General features: G+C 38.6%; 2 protein-coding genes across 3 annotated transcripts; one reads left to right on the top strand and one right to left on the bottom strand.

Annotated features, from left to right (window-relative positions):
• Nucleotides 1-1785: 1785 nt before the first annotated feature.
• LOC113739695 (probable inactive receptor kinase At1g48480) lies at nt 1786-5209 on the top strand. The gene is made up of 2 exons (XM_027266999.2): nt 1786-3549; nt 4306-5209. Exons 1-2 carry the CDS (start codon nt 2160-2162, stop codon nt 4914-4916), a joined length of 2001 nt encoding a protein of 666 aa, XP_027122800.1. The 5' UTR covers nt 1786-2159; the 3' UTR covers nt 4917-5209.
• A 3254-nt stretch (nt 5210-8463) lies between these two features.
• Nucleotides 8464-21179, bottom strand: LOC113739694 (probable serine/threonine protein kinase IREH1). 2 transcript variants are annotated; one of them, XM_027266996.2, is made up of 18 exons: nt 20037-21179; nt 18211-18281; nt 17943-18125; nt 16465-17850; nt 14808-14980; nt 14184-14430; nt 14012-14104; nt 13788-13928; nt 13622-13714; nt 12857-13058; nt 12071-12156; nt 10270-10358; nt 9935-9986; nt 9795-9851; nt 9487-9660; nt 9318-9395; nt 8827-8987; nt 8464-8730 (listed from the first exon to the last, which is right to left on the bottom strand). In XM_027266996.2, the coding sequence occupies exons 1-17, from the start codon at nt 20809-20811 to the stop codon at nt 8904-8906; spliced, it is 3984 nt and encodes a 1327-aa protein (XP_027122797.1). In that variant the 5' UTR covers nt 20812-21179; the 3' UTR covers nt 8464-8730; nt 8827-8903. The 2 variants fall into 2 exon arrangements, with proteins under 2 accessions (XP_027122797.1, XP_027122799.1); XM_027266998.2 differs by lacking the exons at nt 8464-8730; nt 8827-8987; nt 9318-9395; ... (2 more) ...; nt 9935-9986; nt 10270-10358 and having other exon boundaries at nt 12846-13058.
• Nucleotides 21180-22067: the final 888 nt, after the last annotated feature.

Here is a 22067-nt window from a genome sequence, read left to right on the forward strand (position 1 = left end):
TATATAGTTTAGAAGACAATGGTCAACAAATCCAACAATATGGAAGAAGTAAAGGCATCAAATTGATAATAGTTCTTTTTATAGGAATGGACCGACAAAAAGAGATAAGCATGGTTCAACCATCAAGTGTTCTTTCACATTTGTGCTCTGAGGATCACGTTGGGATTAGGGCTGCAAACGAATTGAGCCACTCGCAAGCGGCTCGAGTCAAGCTCGAGTCGACCTCGATGTTAATCGAACTCGAATCGAGCTCGATGTTAATCGAACTCGAGTCGAGCTCGAGCCGGCTCGAGTCAAACTCGAGCTCGAGCTCGAGCTCAGAATATTAAGCTCGTTAACTCGCGAGCCGGCTCGCGAGCTTGGGTATATATATATATTTTTTTTTTATTTTTTTATTTAATAATAAAATTACGTATATTATATATATATTTTTTATTTTCATAGTAAAATTACATATATGTCCTTAATATTTTATTATTTATTAAGAAACAAATATTATTTATTTATTTATTTTTTAAATAAAATATTTATTTTTTATTTTTTTTCGAGCTCGAGCTCGGCTCGACTTGATTCGAGTCGAGCTCGAGCTCGAAATTTGCCAGCTCGTCGAGCTCGAGCTTGGTAAAATTTAGTCGAGACTCGGCTCGATTAGCTCAAAACTCGACTCGGCTCGGCTCGTTTGCAGCCCTAGTGGGGATCTACCTGAAATAAGAGTAGTTCCACTTGAAAGTGAAACAACTATTTTTTTTTTTTTGTTTATAGTTATTAACATTAGATTCTGATGTTCTTGTTGTTGCTAATTTAGTTATTTTCTGGAAAAGAGAACAAGGGTGATATGCATTTTTCAAAAATAAAACGGAAAATTGGAGACAAAATAAATTTTATTTTATTTTATTTTATTTTAGGCCATGACTGATGATGACCCATGAGACAGCATCATAAATGAAAGGATAGTGTAGAAGACAGACAATTAGAGAAACGGCTGCAAAAAGTTTGGTCGAGTTAAGAGAAGATTAGAATGCTAATCTTCACATCCATTTCCATTTATGAGTCGGACTTCAAATGAAGACAAACCATCCCCAACAAATGTATAATCCCCAAACCAGACAACAATTGAGAACCTGCGCATACAAGTCAAGGTTACTGAAGAAGTTTCGTGTAAAACAACTTTGGCAGGACAATACGTAAAACAAACAGCACCAGTAGTTGTAAAAAATAATTAATAATAATCCTGGTTTTCCAGCTTGTGAAGTTAAAACGACTTTTCCTATAGCCAAGAAATTCACTCAAAAATGCAGAAAAGAAAAGGCAAAAATTTCTTGTTCAGTCAAGAAGACTGCTCCTCCATTCCCAATCCTTCGAGCCTTCCCATTCGTTCATTTCCTCACTAATGCTCCATTTCCTTTTTTTCTTTTTTAATTTTTGTTTTTTTGGGGCTTCAAGACAGTGGTCTGTTTGGACAGAATATTATTATTTAAAAATAATTACTGTAATACTTTTTGTGACGTGATGAATGTAAGATAAAATGATAATTAAAAATATAAAAAAAGTAAATTAAAAATATATTTATGATACAAACGAAATATTATTTAAAAAAATTGTTATCCAAACACTACCACCACTATTTTCCAAAAAAAAAAAAGGAAGGAAGAATCCGAAAAAGGGATTACTCTACTCTGTGTTATTATACTCATCAGCCACCTGCATTGTGGTTGACCATATCCACAGACATAATTGCATTACATGGGTAAACAGCTAGGGTTTCTTAACCCCCATTCTTGGATTTTATTACGCAACTCCCAGCCTGGATCCCTCCCTAGTCCCTACTGCTTGCTTACACTACTCCTCTCTCTCTGCCAAGACACACACACACACACACACACACACTTATTGTCAGTCACTCAACCCAACTTCATTCAGTCATATGATCCTTTCCTCATAAAGCTGAAAAACCACAAAAATGCAGAGACCTAACTGAAAGAACTCTTATCCTTTTTCCCCCATCTCCTTCCCATTTCCATTCCCTTGCTGCTACTAGCAATGAACCCCCTCATGAAAACCATCATCTTTCCTTAAAGACACCCCAAATTGTACGCAGTAGCACACCCACAAAAACACACACTATCCCACGCCACCAGCCCGGAGCAAAAAAACAAAAAATGCAGTCTTTATCCCAAAAACCACCAATGCAGCTCCTTTTCTTCCTTCTCTTCAACCTCTTAGTCGTCTTCACAACTTCCTCAGATCTGGCCTCCGACCGCGCCGCCCTTTTATCCCTCCGTTCCGCCGCTGGCGGGCGTACTCTCTTCTGGAATGCTTCAAACCCCACCCCATGCAACTGGGCTGGTGTGCAATGCGAAAACAACCACGTTATAGCCCTCCGCCTCCCGGGTTCCTCCCTTTCCGGCCCTATCCCGGAAAACACCCTTTCAAACCTCACTCAACTCCGCACTCTCAGCCTTCGCCTCAACCATCTGTCAGGGCCGCTCCCAACTGATCTTTCTCAACTCACTCAACTCAGAAATCTTTATCTTCAGGGGAACCAATTTTCCGGCCCCATTCCCTCTCAACTTCTCAGCATTCACTCATTAGTACGCCTGAATCTTGGAGAGAACGGATTCTCAGGTGAAATACCAGCTGGGTTCAACAATTTGACCCGTTTAAGAACCCTCTACCTACAAAGCAACAATCTTTCTGGGTCAATACCCGAGTTAGCTCTGCCAAATCTTGTCCAATTTAACGTTTCTTACAATAGCTTAAATGGGTCGGTTCCGAAAAGTCTCGAGGGAAAGCCTGTCAGTGCATTTTCAGGGAACACATTATTATGCGGTAAGCCTCTTGCTAATTGTCCTAAAAATGAAACCCCACCTGCTTTTGCGGTGGATAATAATGGAGCTGGAATTTTTGTTTCCAATGGAAGAAAGCATAAGTTATCTGGGGGAGCGATTGCGGGCATTGTTATTGGATCTGTTTTGGGATTCTTGCTGTTATTGCTAGTGATTTTTGTGTTGTGTAGGAAAAGAAGTGGGCAAAAAGCCAGGTCTGTTGATTTAGCCACGATTAAGCAGGCTAAAGATACAGATGTTTCTGGGGAGAAACCAATTGTTGAAGGCGGGGAGAGTAATGGTAGTTTCAATAATGCATATTCGGTGGCTGCAGCCGCGGCTGCTGCAATGACGGTGAGTGGGAAAGGGGAGAATGGTAATGGTGGTAGTGTCGGAGGAAATGGGTCGAAGAAATTAGTGTTTTTTGGTAATTCTTCCAGGGTGTTTGATTTAGAGGACTTGTTGAGAGCATCTGCTGAGGTTTTAGGAAAAGGGACTTTTGGAACTGCTTATAAGGCTGTTTTGGAGTTTGGAACCGTGGTGGCTGTGAAGAGATTGCGGGATGTGACTATTTCTGAGAATGAATTCAGGGAGAAAATTGAGGCTGTTGGAGCCATGGAACAAGAAAATCTGGTGCCTCTCAGGGCTTACTATTATAGCCGAGAGGAAAAGCTTCTTGTCTATGATTATATGCCAACGGGAAGCTTGTCTGCACTTCTACATGGTAAGTGTTAGTCGAATTTTTCTTCATGTTACTATTAATTTTGATTTTATTATGCACTGCAAATTTACTTTTTCAAGTTGTTGTCTTGGATTCATGAATTGCTGTGATTTCTGCAGTATCTGATTTCTTTTTGTGGACCATAAGTTACTTTATTTATCTTGTTTTTAGCTGTCGTTTTTTATGAGATAGATTAACGTTAGAAAGCTGCAAGTAGGCGATCGATCATAGGCTCGTAGACAAGGATTTAATTTGATTTGTTAGGAAACTTTGTGTGTCGGCCAGGTTCATTTTACGGAAGTGATTGTCTTATTTGCCATCTTTAACTGAGCTTGTTCCAACAAATACATTGTGATGGATTATCTTTTCTGATTGTTTAATTGGTCTATAATACAATGATGAAAGCTAAGACCACTTGTTCTTTTGTCTATGAGTAAGGTTTTGTGGGATTAATTGTAATTAAATTATCTTTAGCCATTTCTCTTTTGCTTCTGTTTCGTCGATAAGCTTAATTTATGGCTCTTTTTGCCCACAATTTATGTGGTTATTGTGTGATCATCTAGTTGTGTACTAATTACTTGTTTGAAAAAACTGCAACTTCAAATTCCTTGTCAGAATATCTTAAATTTTAAACATGCTGCTGTCCTATTTTGTTTCTTTTAATGTTTCCAACAGAACACCTATATTTGGAAACAGAAAGTAACTGTAGTTTGTTGGTTTAATCTTATTCTCTTAATTGCTTTGTATTCTCCTGCTCAGGAAACAAAGGAGCTGGTAGGACTCCATTGAATTGGGAAGTCAGGTCTGGTATTGCTCTTGGAGCTGCGCGTGGCATAGAATATCTGCATTCTCAAGGTCCTGATGTCTCCCATGGAAATATCAAGTCGTCCAATATCCTGCTCACCAAATCTTACGAGGCACGAGTCTCAGATTTTGGCCTAGCTCACCTTGTTGGACCCCCATCCTCTCCCACCCGAGTTGCTGGCTACCGCGCACCAGAGGTGACTGATCCTCGAAAAGTTTCACAAAAAGCAGATGTCTACAGTTTTGGTGTATTGCTTTTGGAGCTTCTTACAGGGAAGGCACCTACTCATGCCCTCCTAAATGAAGAAGGGGTCGACCTACCAAGATGGGTTCAGTCAATAGTACGAGAGGAGTGGACATCTGAAGTGTTTGATCTTGAGCTCCTCAGGTATCAGAATCTTGAGGAAGAAATGGTGCAGCTCTTGCAGCTTGCAATAGATTGTGCAGCCCAATATCCTGACAACCGACCTTCAATGTCTGAGGTCGCAAATCGGATTCAGGAGCTCCGTCGATCAAGCGTGCGAGATTATCAGGAACTTCCTGATCAAGTCCATGAAGCCGACTAAAAGGTCGACTGGCCATTCAGGTGTGCTGCCACCATTGTACTAAAGAGGAACCCAAAATGATTCAACCTACTGCCCATTTTAGAGTCTTGTCGGTTATTGTTGTTTGTTAATTGAGGCCTCGTTTTATTTTATTGAAATTTAACAGTACACGTTGCTTTTTGTAAAAAAAAAAAAAAAAATTTAATTCCCCTTGTAGCAGCCTTGTCTTTTTTCCTCTCTGGGGCCTATCTGTTCCATTGTTCTCGTTGTATGGGTAATGGTTGCTGTAATTATGACTTCACCTTTTCACTTTAGCTTTTTCTTTTTCAAACATCTTTGTTTCTTGAACTTGAGATTGAAACCCTTTTTACCGTCCTTTGGCGGTGTGTGGTTCGGTTCTTTTACACTTTTTTCCCTGGTAATTAATTCTCTGATCCTCCTCTAATTCTGTTGATTAGGGGAAGAGCTAATAATCTTTTGTTAAAGAACTTGCCTTGATAAAGATACCCTCCGCTGTTTGTTGATCTCTTGTGCCTTTATCCAAGCCACAGTTGCAGTCACTAATAACCTATCTTTCTTGGAAGTTGGTCATCACTTTTAGGTGTACCTCCGGGGTGTTTGGTTCCATACTTTTAAAAAAGTGTGATTTTGGTGGTTATGTTATTAAAGTGAAGGCAGGATAGCATATTGGTGGCAGCTGGAAGGTTCATTCCATGTGGTTGTGAATCTGTCTCCGGCAAATGATCTTTATGGTAGGAGTGGTCGATAATTAAACTAAGGGAAGACTATAAATCTCATGATGTTCACTGGCTAACAAGAGGAGGAGGAGCGGTGGCTGGTGAATATTTTTGGCTTTCTGATTAACTAGGAAGGAGCCCCCAAAAAAGCAAACCTGACTCGATTGATTATGGTACGACCAGTGAGTCACCCTTGGCTGGAAAGGATTTTCAGAGTTTGCTCTTGTGACCATGAGAGCTAGTGAAAAGTTTGTATGGTTGGTGAAAAAACAAAGGGTCTTTGCATGGTGCAATGGTGGTCCAGCAAGAAAAACCGGTGATGTGAAATGGTGGGTAAGCAGACCGTTTCATCTCACGGTGGTCCTTTCATGTAATGTTAGAAACTGGCTAGCATCCTAAGCTTGAGAGATTCAAAATCTTGAGAGACTTGTTGTACATGTCAAAAAGGGAGCTAAAAAACAAAAGCTCCATGACTTTAATCTTCTAACCAAATATGGAGATGGTGAGATGGTTTTCATTTTGTCTCGTGGCATTGAGCTGGCCTACTATCTTTGTCCCAGATATATTATTAATTCTGAGATTTGTTTTATAGGAAAGATGGTGGTTTCCACCATGTGATGTGATGCCAGGCCAGCAATTATATGTGCAAGAGCAAGAGCAAGACCGACCATTCTTCACTATTCTCACTACTGATTGCGCCTTGCCGCCAGGCAACTTGATGCTGCTATAGGCGTTATCATAAGTTTGTGTAACTTTCCACCGTACTGCAGATCCACTCGGCTGGCAATAGCATACGAGAAAAGGAGGTCATGAGCTTCAAGCTTCATGCCACCTTACTACAGCCAGTCTTTCTAGCTTGTAGTTCACTACAGACAGAAAGTACTAAAATTTTAATGCAGAAAATGATTAGAAAGGGAGATAATCCAACAGGCGGGTGATTACTGGTTTACAAATAATCCAACTTTGATCGGATTTAGCTTCTACGTTTGCAAGAAAGTCAGCCACACTTATTTCCTTCCCTCTTAAAGAAAGTGTGTTGGTGGATTAGCACATCCATTCCCTGGTCAGAAATCTTGCAATCCTCCACATCCCTTTGTGAGTTGATAGATGTTGTTACTAAGGTTCATAACAATGACAGAGACTCGAGATTAGAGTCCTACCTGAACGAACACCTTCAGTTCAAGTTTGAGGTCATCTCCGCAGTCTATCATGGCAAGAAAAACAGAGGAAAAACAAAAGAGATGTGACATCTCTCTTGTCTTTTTCTTCTTTAAGTGTACAATTAAGAATTCACTACTGGTATGCAAGGCAACAAAGATTTCTTTTCGACCAAGGAAAAATATGATGAATGCAGCATAATTTGCTAACATACTCATGCAGTCTCTTTAATTTTCCGGGCACCCCAACAAGAAAGAGAACAAAGAAAGAAATGAATGAATGAATGGTTGTCAATCATCAGAACGAACAAGCAATTTCTTTAAGATTCGCTAGAATAATTATTGTCATCAATATCTCATCTCAGCTTTGCTTCAAGACACAATTTAGTGGAGTTTTTCTTTGTCGTTGAATCAAAGGAAGATCAAATAACTGTAGAATTAGTGAAAAGGGATAATTAAACTATTCTTAATACCACCTAATCCACACACACAAAAGATCCCAAATTGGGAATCTTTAAGCCAATCTGAGTCGGTCGACAGCATCATCAAATGAGAAGGAGCCATCTAATAATCTTCCATGCATTCTTTAGTAGGGGGGAGGGGGCTCTCTCGTACCAACTCTCAGAACTTAAAAAAGGGTTACAATTTTCTTTGGATTCTAGTTCTGAGAAGTGTGAGCAGACAAATGACTTGAAGAATTTTCCTTTCTTTCCTGTTCAAAATGAAGTACCAGGATCTTTACCAGGAATTTTAAAGATTACAATCAAATCTAATTTGGTGAACAAAACAGGTCACAATCATAATAGTGTCCAATTTCACATCATCCTATAACTTGTAACCACCAAAAATCCAAAGGTCCTTCAAATTTTGAAATGATGTCACAGTTGGGAACAATGAATGCAAACAAAATCCCACCTCACAACGTCTTTAAAAATTTTTGAAATAAGTATTTTCATAGCCATTCTAATTCGATGACTTTTTATATAGGTTTTGTTACCTCCATCTGTTAGGAACTGGAATTCATGCATACATATTTTTTTTCTCCCCCAGTTAGTAGTAATTTTTCTAAGCTATGAAAGGCAAAACCGTACTTGAATGGCCCAACTCTATCAGTAGTGTTTTGGAGAGGGGGGAAAAAACAAATCAAATATGTGTCTTTCTTTTTGTCAGATGAAGCTGTTTTTCTATCCAAATTTGAAGCCTTTCAAATGCTACCTTATCCACACTCAAAACTTCAGCTGTAAGATTGGCAGTATTTGATGTCAAAGTTAAAGGTGTAAAAAGCGCGATCCCTCCTGTTTCCCCTTTAGTTAAGGTTGGTTTTTTAAGGAAAAAAAAATGTCCGATACTTGATCACGGTGCAACCAGAAAAATTGTTCTCTCATGGACCCCCCCCCACACCTGTCAATTGTAAAAGCCCCAAAGAAATTTGGGCCCTTATTCTTGTATAAAAAAAAAAAAAAAAGACGCAGTTTTGATGATTCCGGGAATGTGGCTTCAGGGCTTTAGTTTTTTGGGCTCTTATGTAAAAACCCACCAGAAGAATAAATAATAGTAATAATAAAAAAAGAGGCAGCGCAGTCTGGCCATGAAACACTCTTTCTTTTTTCCTTTTTTTCATTTTCTTCTTCTTGTTCCCTCCGTCTAGATTCCAAATTTTTGTGGTTCAGAATCTGAAAATCCAAAGAGAATTGTTTCATTGCTGTAGAGAAATCTGTACTTAATTAGAATTTGCAAAGCTAAGACCATGAATTCACGCAGGCCCAGCTTCAAAGAAAATCAGAAATACAATTGGGGCTTCATCAAACCAAATAGTAAACCAAATTCGACTGTAAAACTGAAAACCCCCCAACGCATAAGGGAGGGCTGCTGCCTTTCTACGTAAAAGCAAAAGTCCTGCGCAAATTATAAGCCTTTAAGCTGCCTCTCTATATCTGCAATCTGGAAGCAAAGCCACAGCAGGTTAGCATGAATTCAAGCAAGCAAAAAGGCATGGAACCGCTAGAGATTTGCAAGACCTTTAGGAAAAGACCATACATTTACAAGGGTATACAAACTGGGAGAGATACTTTGCCTCCACAATGGGTTTTGTACTGCCAAAATCGCTCATCTTGTCATGCATTGCGATTTGTCGGCGGATCGTCTTTCCAGCCTTTAGTAAGCAAGTCATAATTGATCGATGCGAGCTGGGACAGATTCTGGACGGCAAGAACCAAGTTAAAAGATGATGCGTATTATCCAACACTAACATAAATTTAGATTCTCAATTACAAGGTAAGGAGAAGCGTCCAATGTACAAAATCAATAAGACGCAAGGCCAGAACCCCCAAATATATGACTAACTCCAAACTCACTGGCTTTACTGCATGGATATTGCAGTCACTATGAAGAACCTTAAAAGAGAAGAGCAGATAAAATCCCTAATGAGCACGCATCTACAATGTTCTTCAACAAATAACAGGATCTTTTAAACAGTTTCAAGGCATGTATAGCAAATAGATATCCAACCAAAACTATCCCAGCTTTACCTTGAATGAGAAATTGCTAAACGAGTAGTTGATGGAAGAGTTGGATTCAAATTCGGTAAGCCCGCCGCATTCATCTCCCTACAGTTCATTGGTTCACAAAGAAAAATGTTAAAACCAAATCCAAAAAACTTGTACAATTTTCCAAGGTTAAACGAGTAAACCAGAATACCAGCTCATCATGGCGATTGCTTGGGCAACTACTAATATCACTCATGCTACCATTGTCACTGGAATCTTCAAATTCACTGGCTGCATAGACATGCTCATCTGAAGGGTTCCAGGAATAACGACTGGTAAAGTAACTTGTATCAATTGCATTCTCCGAAGCAGGAACAAAAGCAGCCTGGGCAAAGCATATGACCGATATGAGAACATTTAACGGAAGTACTCGTGGAAGTAACTTTTTAAGTTGTCGCCTATAATGTAACAAGTAGGACACCCAGATTGAAACAGAAACAACAGAAAAAGAAGCCGCACCTTTTGTCTAGCTAGCGTGTCCCAGTTAATATCTCTAAAAAATGGAAGTTGCTTCACCTGTATGTCAAGTTAACTTGGAATGATGACCAAATTGTGAAACAAATATTAAGATCACAAAGAGAGGAAGTAGGTGATATTACCTCTGATGCTCCTCTTGCTCCAAGTCTTTGATTAGGATCTTCTGTCATCAACCTACAAGTCAAAAAAGCAGCAGTTTGCAGGTCAAATAATTCTTAACTGCAATACATACTCAAATTAAAGAAGCAAAATGTCTGCTGCATGTCACATCATTAGAAGAATAAAAGCACACCAAAAGGAAAGAGAAAGAGAGAGGACACTAGCTTAATAGTAAATTAACTCGTATAAGATCGCTTAGACTTTCGAAACAAATAAATAAGAGCACCGGAATATCAAGGAATTAGCTCTAATACATACAAGTAGACATGAAAGTAAAAATAGTAAGAGTTTTTCTTACTGATCAATCAGATCCAGTGCCTCAGGACTCATCTCTTCAGGGACCCGTGGCCAAGGTATCTTACGGTTGAGAATATTGTCAAAAATTTTCTACAAAAAAGCAAAAAAAATCAGAGATTATTCTTCTGAACATACTAGATAAAGAAATGAAGCTTTATTTATTGATGTGTTTAACTCCTCCAACTACTTTCAATTAATAAAGCTATTCAACAAGACGGGCAGTTCTCATTGGCTTCTACACTTTTTCCCAAGACACTTAGGGCCTGTTTGGTTGGAAGTAAAATGTTTTCCTTGGGAAAATATTTTCCGTGGAAGTAATTTTCCATGAAAATCATTTCCCTTTCATCATTTTCAGGTGTTTGGTTCGCTTGTTGAAAATATTTTCTTATTTCATTTTTCTGGTGTTTGTTTAACTTTTGAAATATTTTCACTTTTATCTCTATCTTTACTTTCTACACATTATAACTACATACTTCTTTCCATGCAAAATAAGAAAATTTATCTCATTGTTTAACTTTAAAAAATCTTGGAGAAATATATATATGAATACAAAATATCTCCTTAAGCAATAAACAAATTGCTGGCCATTTAGTGTCAAATATCAATCACATGCAATGCTTATTGTGACATATCTCTGGCACTCTCAGTGCTGAAAGTTTCTCTACAAAAGAATGTCCCAATTATATATAATTAATTACTATCATAGGATGAGCAGGATGAGGTTTTTTTTTTATTTTGAATATACTAGGGGGAGGGTTGGGTTGTACGAGGGAGGGAGTGTAAGGAAGAGGTCTTGGATTTGAGTCCTCCTGTTTACACAAAAAAAAAAAAAAAAAACATACTACAAGATGTTTTCAGTAAGTTTGGAATATATTACAGGCGGGATGCATGCATTTAGGAAAACAACTTCAGTAAGTTTGGAAGGGAAGTTGTTTTCCATAAGATGAGTGAAAATATTTTACATAGGAAAATGTTTTCAGTAACTTTTGTGCAACCAAACACGGGAAATTAGGAAAATATTTTCACCCGAAACAAACGGACCCTTAAAGAAAAGTTCCAAAGTTTTCCTTTGTTCCATTTTGCTCAAAAGGATTCAAGGGAGATAGTGCAGCAAGAAAATAGGAATTAAGTTCTGCATTTAAAGCTTTCAAAAGATTAAATCTATATCTAGAAATACCCATCGGGCTGCTTCTTAGAGTCGACCTTTTTAGCTTAAAATCTACTAAATGTACAAGTCACAAGTGAAGAAGAAAACCACAAAACAGCTCTTAGCTAAAAAAATTGTGATTAGTTGATCTTAGGTAATCCAGAAAAGGATCACAAATGATTCTCCTAGAAACATGAATAGATTAACATTGGTACGCACATCTGGATAAATTTCATTTTCCGCTAAAGTATAAAAGAGATTCATCTCAAAAGAGTATGATTATGTGTGTCCACACATGGACCCTCTAAATGGCAACTCTAATTCCTGAATTACGCGACATAATTATAGATTCTTGTTTAGGACTTGACACGAAAGAAATAACTCGTTGAACAATAAAAACATAACAACATTTGTGAATACAGACATACCAAATCAGCATAAACAAGCATGCACTCATACAAGCACAAAATGTGCTGAGAATGCGAGAGGACAGAAAAAAGTTAGACAAAATGTCCAACAAAATAGAAAAACACCCCCAAATTAAACTGAACTTTTGCATAACCTTCACAAGGATACCTCTTCAAGATATAAAAAAGAACAGTTATCATTTCAAGAGATAAGGTATTAAACAAGAACTCCTGTGGAAGATGAAAACCTGAGGATGCTCTGCGTTGAAAGGTGGGATACCAACAATTAGTTCGAACAATATAACCCCCACTGACCACCAATCCGCAGTAAATCCTGAGAAAATCATATGATGGCATATCGCAATCAGAGAGAAACATGCTTCTCAAGTAAACCAACAGACGCAACATAAAACTCTCAGCCCCATGAACCTCAATCCATGGTGGTGATTGAAAAGAAAAGCAAAACACCAAATTGAAATAAAGCACATCTGCAACCTTTAGCCTACTTTGAAAGAAAATTCTTGTTTTTCACCAAATAGGTTTCCAAAATGCACTCAAGATTCTTCCCAGTACAAACAAATTACGAACGGGAAAAGCAGTTTTACAAAGATTTTTGGCATCCTGAACATCTGAAGTGAAAACATTGTGTAATTGATGAAGTAGAAAGTATGCCCCTTTGGAAGATCCTATGTCAATTGCAACAGACAACCAGATGCATTTAGCACATTCATGCAGATACACAAACAGATGCCCATGGGTGTGTAAGAGCTTGGACAACTTAAAACATATAGAGAGAAATGGATGTTAAATGGAAACACCAGCAACAAGAAGACCAGAAGAGGAAAGAGACTCCATTTGTTATAGCACAAGCAGAACAGTATGGGCAGACTCACTTTTGCATTTGCATATGTATTATGATGCACTAGCAAGAATGACCTGGTTTAGTCAAATTAGGCATGGTACTAGCAAGTTCGGGAATTAAGCAAGGAAAAATTTTCTGAATATATGAAAAGAGATACCCACAGCTTACATACCATGCCCCATTCCCAGAAGGATCTCTGGGGCCAAATAGTCAGGCGTACCAACAGCAGAACGTTTCTTACGTCTATCTTGACTGTAAGATGCAGATATGTGGGAATCATCCTCCTCCATCAGGGATGTTCCACTGACTGCTGGACCAGATAAATCATCAGTACTGTTGATGAGACCAACTTTAGAGAGCCCAAAATCTGTCAACTGTTAATTAAAGAATCCATCAGATTTCCTCCCTAACATGAATATGAAATACAAGCTAGCAAAACATCTTGCTTTGGACATTCAACCCTCCACCACTTGCCAGACCCCCAATGACATGAGAGCCAATAATCAAGAAACAAAAAAACCTAAGCAAAATCAAGCAGACATGTCCAAAAAAAGCCTAAGCAAAATCAAGCAGACATCAAAAAACATGTTTGGGACCTGGAGCCTTCACAGTTCCCCAAAAAATCTACAGATTTCTTAAACAAAACCACCACTTAAACCTCAGTTGTGTATAAATCAGCTGGAAAGACTCAAGATAACAGCATGTGACAAAGTTGATAACCAAGCTGTACCAAGTTAGACAAGAGTACCACACAACTTGAGCATACCTCTTTTGTTTAATTTAAGGTCATCCATCACTCTGTTTGGCAATTGGATAAATTAGACATTTTAAATAAGAGTAAATTTCAAGCATACAGCTTAACAAACTTATTCCAACTTTTAAAAAAAATAATAATATAAACCATGTTAACAAGAAAAACTTGAACAATAACATTTACCTTTATATGACCATCATGCGCAATTAACAGATTATCAGGCTTCAAATCCCGATGAACAATGCGCATGGAATGCAAGTATTCCAAAGCAAGAACCTGGCCACATGGTAAGTTCAGTTGTCTGACTGGTGTTCATGCAATTTAAATTTATTCAAGTGGAAGCACTTACAACTTCAGCAATGTATACACGAGCTACATCTTCATCCAAGCACCCCAGATTTCTTAATAATGAATAAAGATCCCCACCATTCAAGTACTCCATCACAAGGTACAAGTTTTCCCGACAAGTAAACGAGTAAAAAAAGCGAACCTAACAAAGTAAAAATCTTCAAATAAGAATCATAAAAGAATTTTCAACATATGGTAAATGATATGCTAGATAGACCTGCTCACCACAAAAGGATTGCGAACAGTAATTAAAATATCGCGTTCTGCTAAAATACTCTCAACAGCATTCTTGCGTATCATATCTGCCTTCTTAAGAACCTGGAAAAGATATCAGCCAGTTAATCAACAAGCAGACCCACAAGCTGGAAATGAGCAAATAGAGGGAAGTTTGAGCTACCTTTATCGCAAACAGGTCCCCTGTTGTTCTCTTTTTGGCCAGAAAAACACGGCCAAATGCCCCCCGACTTATTGGTTTAATAATCTCAAAGTCATCTATAGAGGTCCGATCCCTATTGGAATGTATTGGGCTTGTTCTCAAGCTACGTACAACATCATCTTCCAGAGGAACATCTTCATCTATGACAGTGCTTGATATGTCAACTTTGTCATCATCAACTAGCTCACAAAGTTGCAAATATTTTTCCCTAAACAAGTAACATCCATCAAAGGTCAACAATTAAACCTTAGAAGTACGGATTTAGCACATTTCAGCCAAAAAAAAAAGGAAAGAGGGCTTCCATTTTGCTTTTCAGATCCGGTGTTCTTACTTTAAACCTTTGAGGTATGGATCGACCATGTTTCAGAAAAAACAGAATAAATGGTTTGCGATTTTGCCACTGTGGCATAGTCTTCCCACTTAGTCCCTACCTCCCTCCCTCCCTCCATCACTCCCTTCCTTCTTTGGATATTATTGGTTGGAAAAAATCATGTGGGATTGATATAGGAACTCTCAAGGGTGAGTAGTTCTAACGTGGACAACATTACCATCATCTCTGCACGAAAATTTAGAACAGAAACCCACCTAATGAGCTTCTCTATGCGTGCTCCAAAAGTTTCAACGGTAAGAGCGTCCAGCTTTCTACGATCAATGACAACCCTCAAGTCTTCAAGGCAAGTGAGCAAATATGGCAAAGAGCGTTCATCATCTAGGGGAGTGTTTGCAACGCATCGAGCAATATCAGCAAGTTCATTCATCTGCATTATCAAGTTAGGGAAGTCTTAGTTTTGGTATCCATACAAGCTAGCATTCCACCTCGAGAAGTCTACAGATTTACATGGCATAATTTCAAATTGTTCATCCACTTTTCACTCCTCTGCTTATTTAGTGCTTTAACAATACACATGGGCTTAGCTGCTAATATCTTGTTTTGTTACACACTACAAAGAACCAAAAAGGTGAGTCCCAATCCAACTGTCCATTCTTTTAGCAGCAAGTTATCATTCTATTTTAACAAATAACTTTTCCAAAATATCCAGGAAGACATCCAAGATAATCTCCTGGATAAATAACTTTTTAAGTTAACAGTATTTCTATTTGCATAACTAGTTAGGTTCAACTAACTGATATACTGTCGCAGACATTAGCTGCTTCATAGCTGGATAAAATGGACATTTTCATAGGAGACAGGTACTCCCCTCTTTTCCTTTTCCCTCGATCTGTTTTCTATTAGGTGGGCAACAGTGACCAGCATCATTACCTACCAACATTATGGAATGATTATGCAACTCCTGAGGAAAAATTATATGCCATGCCATTGATGCACAAATAATGGCTTTATCTATAAACTAAAAGTAAGGTGGAAAACAGTAATAAAAGGAATCAGCCCAGCAATAAAAGCTGAAAGTCTCTTGATAGAAGAAGAAACTACCAAACCATTAAACAATATTGCGTTTTCTCTAGTTGCGTTTCTGTAACATAACAGACAAAGCATTATGTCTCATCCTTTACAGTATGCAAACTGGTTGGCCATATAAAACTCATTATAGGCAGTCCATGTCCACATAATATTCTAACAAGATAAGCTATGACCCTAAAATGGCAGTCAGATGGACTGAATAATGCATGCATAAAAATGTTCATTCTGGAAACACTTTGCTTCTGAACTTTGGGACGGCATATGATTCATAAATTGAAATCGAACCCAAGGTATCATCTACAATGGCAATTTCCAACACCAACGTGTTATCAGTTCATTAAATAAGTTGCAGACAGTCTAAATTGGAGAATTTGAGAAGCTCTGGTTGCTTTCTGTTCGATAACCTTTTCTTTTTCTAACTTAGAGAGTTGAGAGTGGCATGTGCGGGATTGCACTTACTTACGATCCAAAGAGCAAGAAACAAACACATTTTTAGTAAGAAGGTCACTTGAACACAAAAACATAGAAAAGCTGACCAAACTACATGGTGACTACATTGATTTACTATCTTTATTCAAAACTTACTTGTATCATGCACTCTTTATTCAAAATTTACATCTTGAAAAATTACCGATGTACGGGTTTAGACATGCACTCCTGTTTTTAAATTTGACTTAAGAAAGCAGATGAGAAAAACCACAGAAGTTCAATATTGAGTTAGAGATTGTCAAGTCATGCAACAAGTGGAACTACCTACAGCGGAAGATTAAGGAACCAAAAGACAAATTCAAGGACAATGAGTTGTTTTCAAATGAAACCAACCTGGGGAATATCATCATGTTCGGAGTAAGCACCTTTTCCTCCCAATAACAAGTCAATCTGGCTGGTCCGTGGCGTCATCAATGGGGACCTAGGTGTCATGCTGCCTGCTGATGATGTTGCCATTCCTTGATCAGATTTGGGACCAAAACGAGTTCTACATGACATTGATGGTAAACCTTTCAGATCTTCCATGAAAGCAGAATTATCTACTTCTGGAAAACAGTCGAGCATGTCCTCTGAGCCTCTTCGAGACCAATCACTCAGTTTTGGAGACACCATATCAGACTCTTCGGTTACACTTGAGTTTGATACCTTTGCAGCCACACCATCAGGACTCCCTACAGTATGTTGAAAATCTTTATGAGAAAATGATTCCATTAGCTTCTCAAGAGTTTCAGATATCCTAAGCAGGCGCTCGTTGACACTTAGACCCTTTTGATCACAACGATCAGCAATTGCACAAATCCTAGAGTGTTCTTCCACATGTAAAGTAGGAACCTCTTCTTCACAAATGCGACAAATTATTGAACTCTCATCAGATACACTTGGTTGGTCTCCCCAGTAACCCCAGGAAACTTTATGCTGGTGCTTAATTGGAAGGGAAGAATGTCCCTGAGTATCTCTGGCCGAAGATACTTCAGGAAGCTTAGCAGTAGCTAGGTCGCCATCCTGAAGTACCCTTCTGTTGTTTAATATCTTGGTAGCTTCAACATTACTATCATCCTGCTCCTTCAACAAAACAGCTTCTTTTGGGCTTTTTGTCACAGGGGAAGGAAATTTCTTCCAAGAAGCCATCCGGTCCCTGCTAGGAGAGTCCAAGTTCTTTGCAGCATCAGTAGGCGATAACAGCAAATTTCCCAGTTTCACATCATGGTCTCTCTTCCATTCCAAGCCACGCTGCTCTTGACTGTAAGATTTCCGTGTGGTAGAGGTCTTTGATGCCTTTGAAGCACTAGAAACCTTTCCACCCATTCCAGTGGCAGAAGGAATGCGATTGTCAGCAGGTTGAAGCGATTGACGAAGCTGGAAGGTGTTTTCGTCCTCAGCAAACCCACTTTCCTTGTGAAACTGCAACAATCTAGTACACCTAGTGAGGATAAAAAGCATGCGTGTATGAAGCTGCTTCAGCACACCCATGGGAAGCTCCTGACGCCTATCATCCAACTCTTGCACAATGCCTTCACACTGAAGCCAGAATTCCCCTGCTGGTGTCATAGCACAACTCCGAGCCAACACTAATAAGTCCTCAATAGTTTCTTGCCATTCAGGATGGTTTTCAGCATTCTTTTCCAGAACTCCAATTAAATCTGCTGCAAAAATATGCAGATCAGCATCGACTTCTTCCTTTGCTTTGTCAAACCTTGCCCTTATCATCCCCAAAACCTCCTGTTGCAATTGTTAATAATTATGCAAATACGGATTTAAGTTGAGCAACATCTAAAAAATTAAGCAACAACAGCAAAAGAAAGTTTTACTACCTCCAAGTTATTTAAGCCTCGAGGCTTCCAAAATGGAAAAGGTCGTACACCTTTCGAATTTAATTCATGGGAGAAACTTTTGATATCCCCAGGAAACCTCTTCCTTGGTGCACTTGTCACGCGAAGTATAGCTTGAAAGCGGGGAGATTCCGATTCTTTTGGGTTATCACATTCATATGATGTCTACATAATCATGTCAACGTCATTTGTACTTAAATAATCAAGGTTAAGCCATTGGTCAACTCAATAGGATGATTGGGAGAATTACCTTCACGTCTGGAGTATAAACATCGGAACTTCTTGGGCCTCCAGAGTGGTCCCATGAAGAATTGAATCGCCCTATTGACAACTCAGAAAATTAGAGAAAGAGAGAGAGATGATAGAGAGAGAGGGGCTGCATAGAATTGTATTGCCATTTATTCAGCATTGGTAGTCTTTGATCATTAACAGGGAATACTGCATAGAATTGTACAGGTAGCATTTTAGCTCAACTGAATGTGGTCCAACTACGGTAAAGAGAATAGTGTTCTATGTGGATATGATGAGAAAAAGAATCCAAAAGTTCCACACATCCAAAGCAGCCAGACTCTGGACAAGGTAAAAAGGAATTTCATTGTTCTATAACTTCAAATACAATAAAACCAGTTCTTAAGCTCAAACCACTTCATTTGTTATAATACAATTGAGATTCTATTCACCCTCAGAAATCTATCAACTCTCTAAAGGTACCTAAAGACTGGTACATGTAGGTGGTCAAACAATACATGGGGTTTCTTCATTTCACAACTTAAATGTCACAGGCAAAGCCATCCTTACAAGCATATCAATAAAACCAAGTGGCATGCTGAAAGCATCTCTTACCACCAGAGGCCACTCTAAATCAAGACTACTGATAATCACCTATTTTCATGACTGATGAATCAATAAAAGCCAATTAACTAATCTATGTAAGTATATTATTTTTGTTGCCATTTGAAAGGGGCATCAAGATCATGCCTCAGATTGGGATTACATGTTTACAACCTACTAAAAAGGATTTGGTTCTTCAAAGCTGAATTTAGTTTCAGAGGACCTTGAGGGAATATTAAGCCTGGAAACTGTGACAAAGAGCCATAAACATAAGGGCCATTTGTTAGTAAGACCTCATGTGGAGCTGTTATAAGAAAACCTACCACCCGTGTAACATTCGGCCTATTCTGTGAAATAAGATTATTGCAACTTCGGCCATGTGGGGACTACCCAACAGCACTGCATTTAACCCCATACAAACCAGCCTCTCATCTACTAAAGTCATACAATCTGCTACTCAGCCAGTGATATTTTTTTTTTGGGGGTTCTTCAATTGGGATTGCGCCTTCACCTAAATTGTTTATGGCAAATGAATCTTCAACTACTCCTGTATTGCTGCCCTGAGCTCCGTATCTCCCTCCCTAATTTTGCACTATCTTCTAATTTTCAGACATATCACATCTATTATGTGCCCAAGCATATGTTAAATATCCTCGAACAACTACACCTATCAAATACTAGATGTAAACCAGAAGGAATGCATACAACCTTCATAAAAGACATTCCAAAGAAGAGAAAAGTAACTCACAGTGGCCTGAAAATGTTCACGTGCCAGCTAACACTCCATTTAGCAATTATAGATTGATACTTATACTTCAAATTCATGGTCCCCATAGGATATAAATCTAACTACCAAATTCAACTGATTTTTCTAGTTTATTTGTACCTGCATGGTCATCTCAGGGAGTCACATATGATTTAACCCTATTACCACAGTCTATTTTTCTGTACAATCAAACTTCGAAAGAATATCCCGTGATCATTAAACTCCCAGCCAAACTATTAAATACACGTCTCAGCCGTAAATTTGTCTAGCTAGAATATCAAACTCCCAAAAAGGAGCAATCTTGCAGCCAAAATCTCACGGCATTCCATTTCTTATCAGAGAATCCTATAGCATTTGACGGATCAACAATCACAGTGTCCTTATTCCTTCAAACGTGATCTCCACATTTTACAATGCCACATTATGAATGAGCAGTTCATATATAACTGACATAATCAATTTTAGTTAGAAAAACGTACCAGCTTCAGTGGAGGAATCTGCATTCTGTAACCTCGATGGAGCCTGGACATGTGGGCTCTGCTCCCTCGATGGTCCACTCTCAGTCGACATACTATCTGAGTTGCTTCCATTATCAATCCAACCAGCATTTTCTATATTTCCAATCAACTTCTTTTTCTCCCCACCACCACCTCCATCCTTCTTCACACCACCACTCTTCTTCCCAGACCCCAAACTCGATCCACTATCTGCCCCACCACCAATAAACGCCTTTGATAAATTACTAGCCCCCAAAGCACTCCCCTTTTCCCTCCCACTCCCAAACCCCAAAAAACTCTCCTGAGGCAACGGCCCCGATCGCGTCTTAATCTTATTCAACCCCAACGACGAAGCCACTATCGGAGACATCGACACCGCCGCCGCAGCCGATGGAGTAGGCCCAACTTCTTTCCCATCTTTCCCCCCTAATTTCTCAACCCCAATGCCTTTTTTCGACTTCAAACTACTCGAAGACCCTGTACTGGGCTTCCCCAACTCCCTAGCCTGACTAGAACTGGAACTTTTCAAAAGGGTTTCCTTCCCTCTCCCATCTTTCTTACTAAAACCACTAGAACTAGTACTAGTACCGCTACTGACAGGAGAATTATCTTTGGAAGAAATACTAGCAGATTTAACTTTCTTTTTATCCGATCGGATCGGGGAATTCGATCCCAACGATCTCGGACTATTAGAAGATCCATCTGGGCTAGAAGTATCAGATTTTTTGGAAGAAAAAAACCTGCCTTTGAAAACCATCTTTTTTTTTTCCTTTTATCCTTTCAACTTTAATTCACAACAGGGTTTCAGGAAGATGGGTTCGCTTGAATTTGCAGCCCCAGCATACGAACTATGCAGGGCTGGCAGTTTTGGACTAAGGTAAGAGAGTTGCCATGAATGAGGAGTGATGCAAAGCTGGGCATATGTGAGAAATAATGGAGAAGGAGTTTCTTTATCTTTCCTTCAGTATTAAAAAGGACTAATGAACTTGTAGAGAGAGAGAGAGAGAAGAGAAACGGTGGAGTTTGATGTTGGTTGAACGTGTTTGGACCAGACCAGATGGGGCTTGTGAAGGACAGAGAGAAAGAAGTGGGGTTGATTCTGTTGAAGGAAGCAGGAAAGAAAAAGACTACGACTGCTGTGGAGATTGGATTTTATACCTGTTGTTTTCTTTTCTTTTCTTTTTTTTTTTTTTTGATACTTTGGGACGTTAATTTACTCAGATTAATCCAAATGGATAAAAATGGCGAGAAGAATTAGGTACAAGATTTCGGTGGTGTTTGGATTGTAGTTTATTATAAAAAAAATTTTAATTTTTTGTGAATATATTTTTTTAATTATTCAAGTATATTAAATTATTATAATACATTTTTCTACGAAAACTTCTAAAGCATGACAATTCAAACGGGCCCAAAATTTTTTTGCGGGCAACGCGGAATTAAATTAAACTAATGTCAACAAAAATGTGGCAAGGGCGAAGGAGCGTTTAGAATTTGAGGGAAAGTAAATTTGCAATCTTTCTATATTTGCCTTCTATGATATTTGGCTGAACTGCCGCTTAAGATTTTACTTCCTTGTAATTATATTTCGAATTACGTCGTAAAAATATTTAATAGGGGAAGAAAATTAACTTAGATGATTTTGATTTTTCGTGGATAACCAAAATAATATGGTTATGCTTTTCAAGGTAAAAGAGAAAGGGAGAATGAAGATTAAATAGAATTCGTTGAAAAAAAAAAAAAAAAAAGTTCACCATTTCTTTCCTTCCATCCATTCCAATGTACTTATTTTAAGTACTATTTTACTGCCCACAGCACAACAACTTGCTAGTAGCGTTTCAACCTTTTCATCATTTCGAATCATTTTTTCGTGCACTAATTTGCATGGTAACACTTTTATGTAAATTGGTCAAAGAGTAGAAGTGTTTCCACTAATCCGAAAAAAGGCTGTCACGGTCAACATTTTTGTGCTCCACCATGGATTAACAATGGACTATTAAAACAAGCACTGCAAAA

This window comes from Coffea arabica, chromosome 4c (assembly GCF_036785885.1).
Source record: "Coffea arabica cultivar ET-39 chromosome 4c, Coffea Arabica ET-39 HiFi, whole genome shotgun sequence".
In the NCBI taxonomy this organism is placed as follows: Eukaryota; Viridiplantae; Streptophyta; class Magnoliopsida; order Gentianales; family Rubiaceae; genus Coffea; species Coffea arabica.

Excerpts from the sequence above, each read along its gene's own strand:
- LOC113739694 (XM_027266996.2), bottom strand. The coding sequence starts at position 20,811 with ATGGTTTTCAAAGGCAGGTTTTTTTCTTCCAAAAAATCTGATACTTCT. Across the intron at positions 12,157-12,856 it reads CCTTCTGGGAATGGGGCATG|GATTTACTGCGGATTGGTGG; the intron begins GTATGTAAGCTG and ends TGATTTTCTCAG. Across the intron at positions 9,987-10,269 it reads GCACTGGATCTGATTGATCA|GTTGATGACAGAAGATCCTA; the intron begins GTAAGAAAAACT and ends TTTGACTTGTAG.
- LOC113739695 (XM_027266999.2), top strand. The coding sequence starts at position 2,160 with ATGCAGTCTTTATCCCAAAAACCACCAATGCAGCTCCTTTTCTTCCTT. Across the intron at positions 3,550-4,305 it reads CTTGTCTGCACTTCTACATG|GAAACAAAGGAGCTGGTAGG; the intron begins GTAAGTGTTAGT and ends TCTCCTGCTCAG.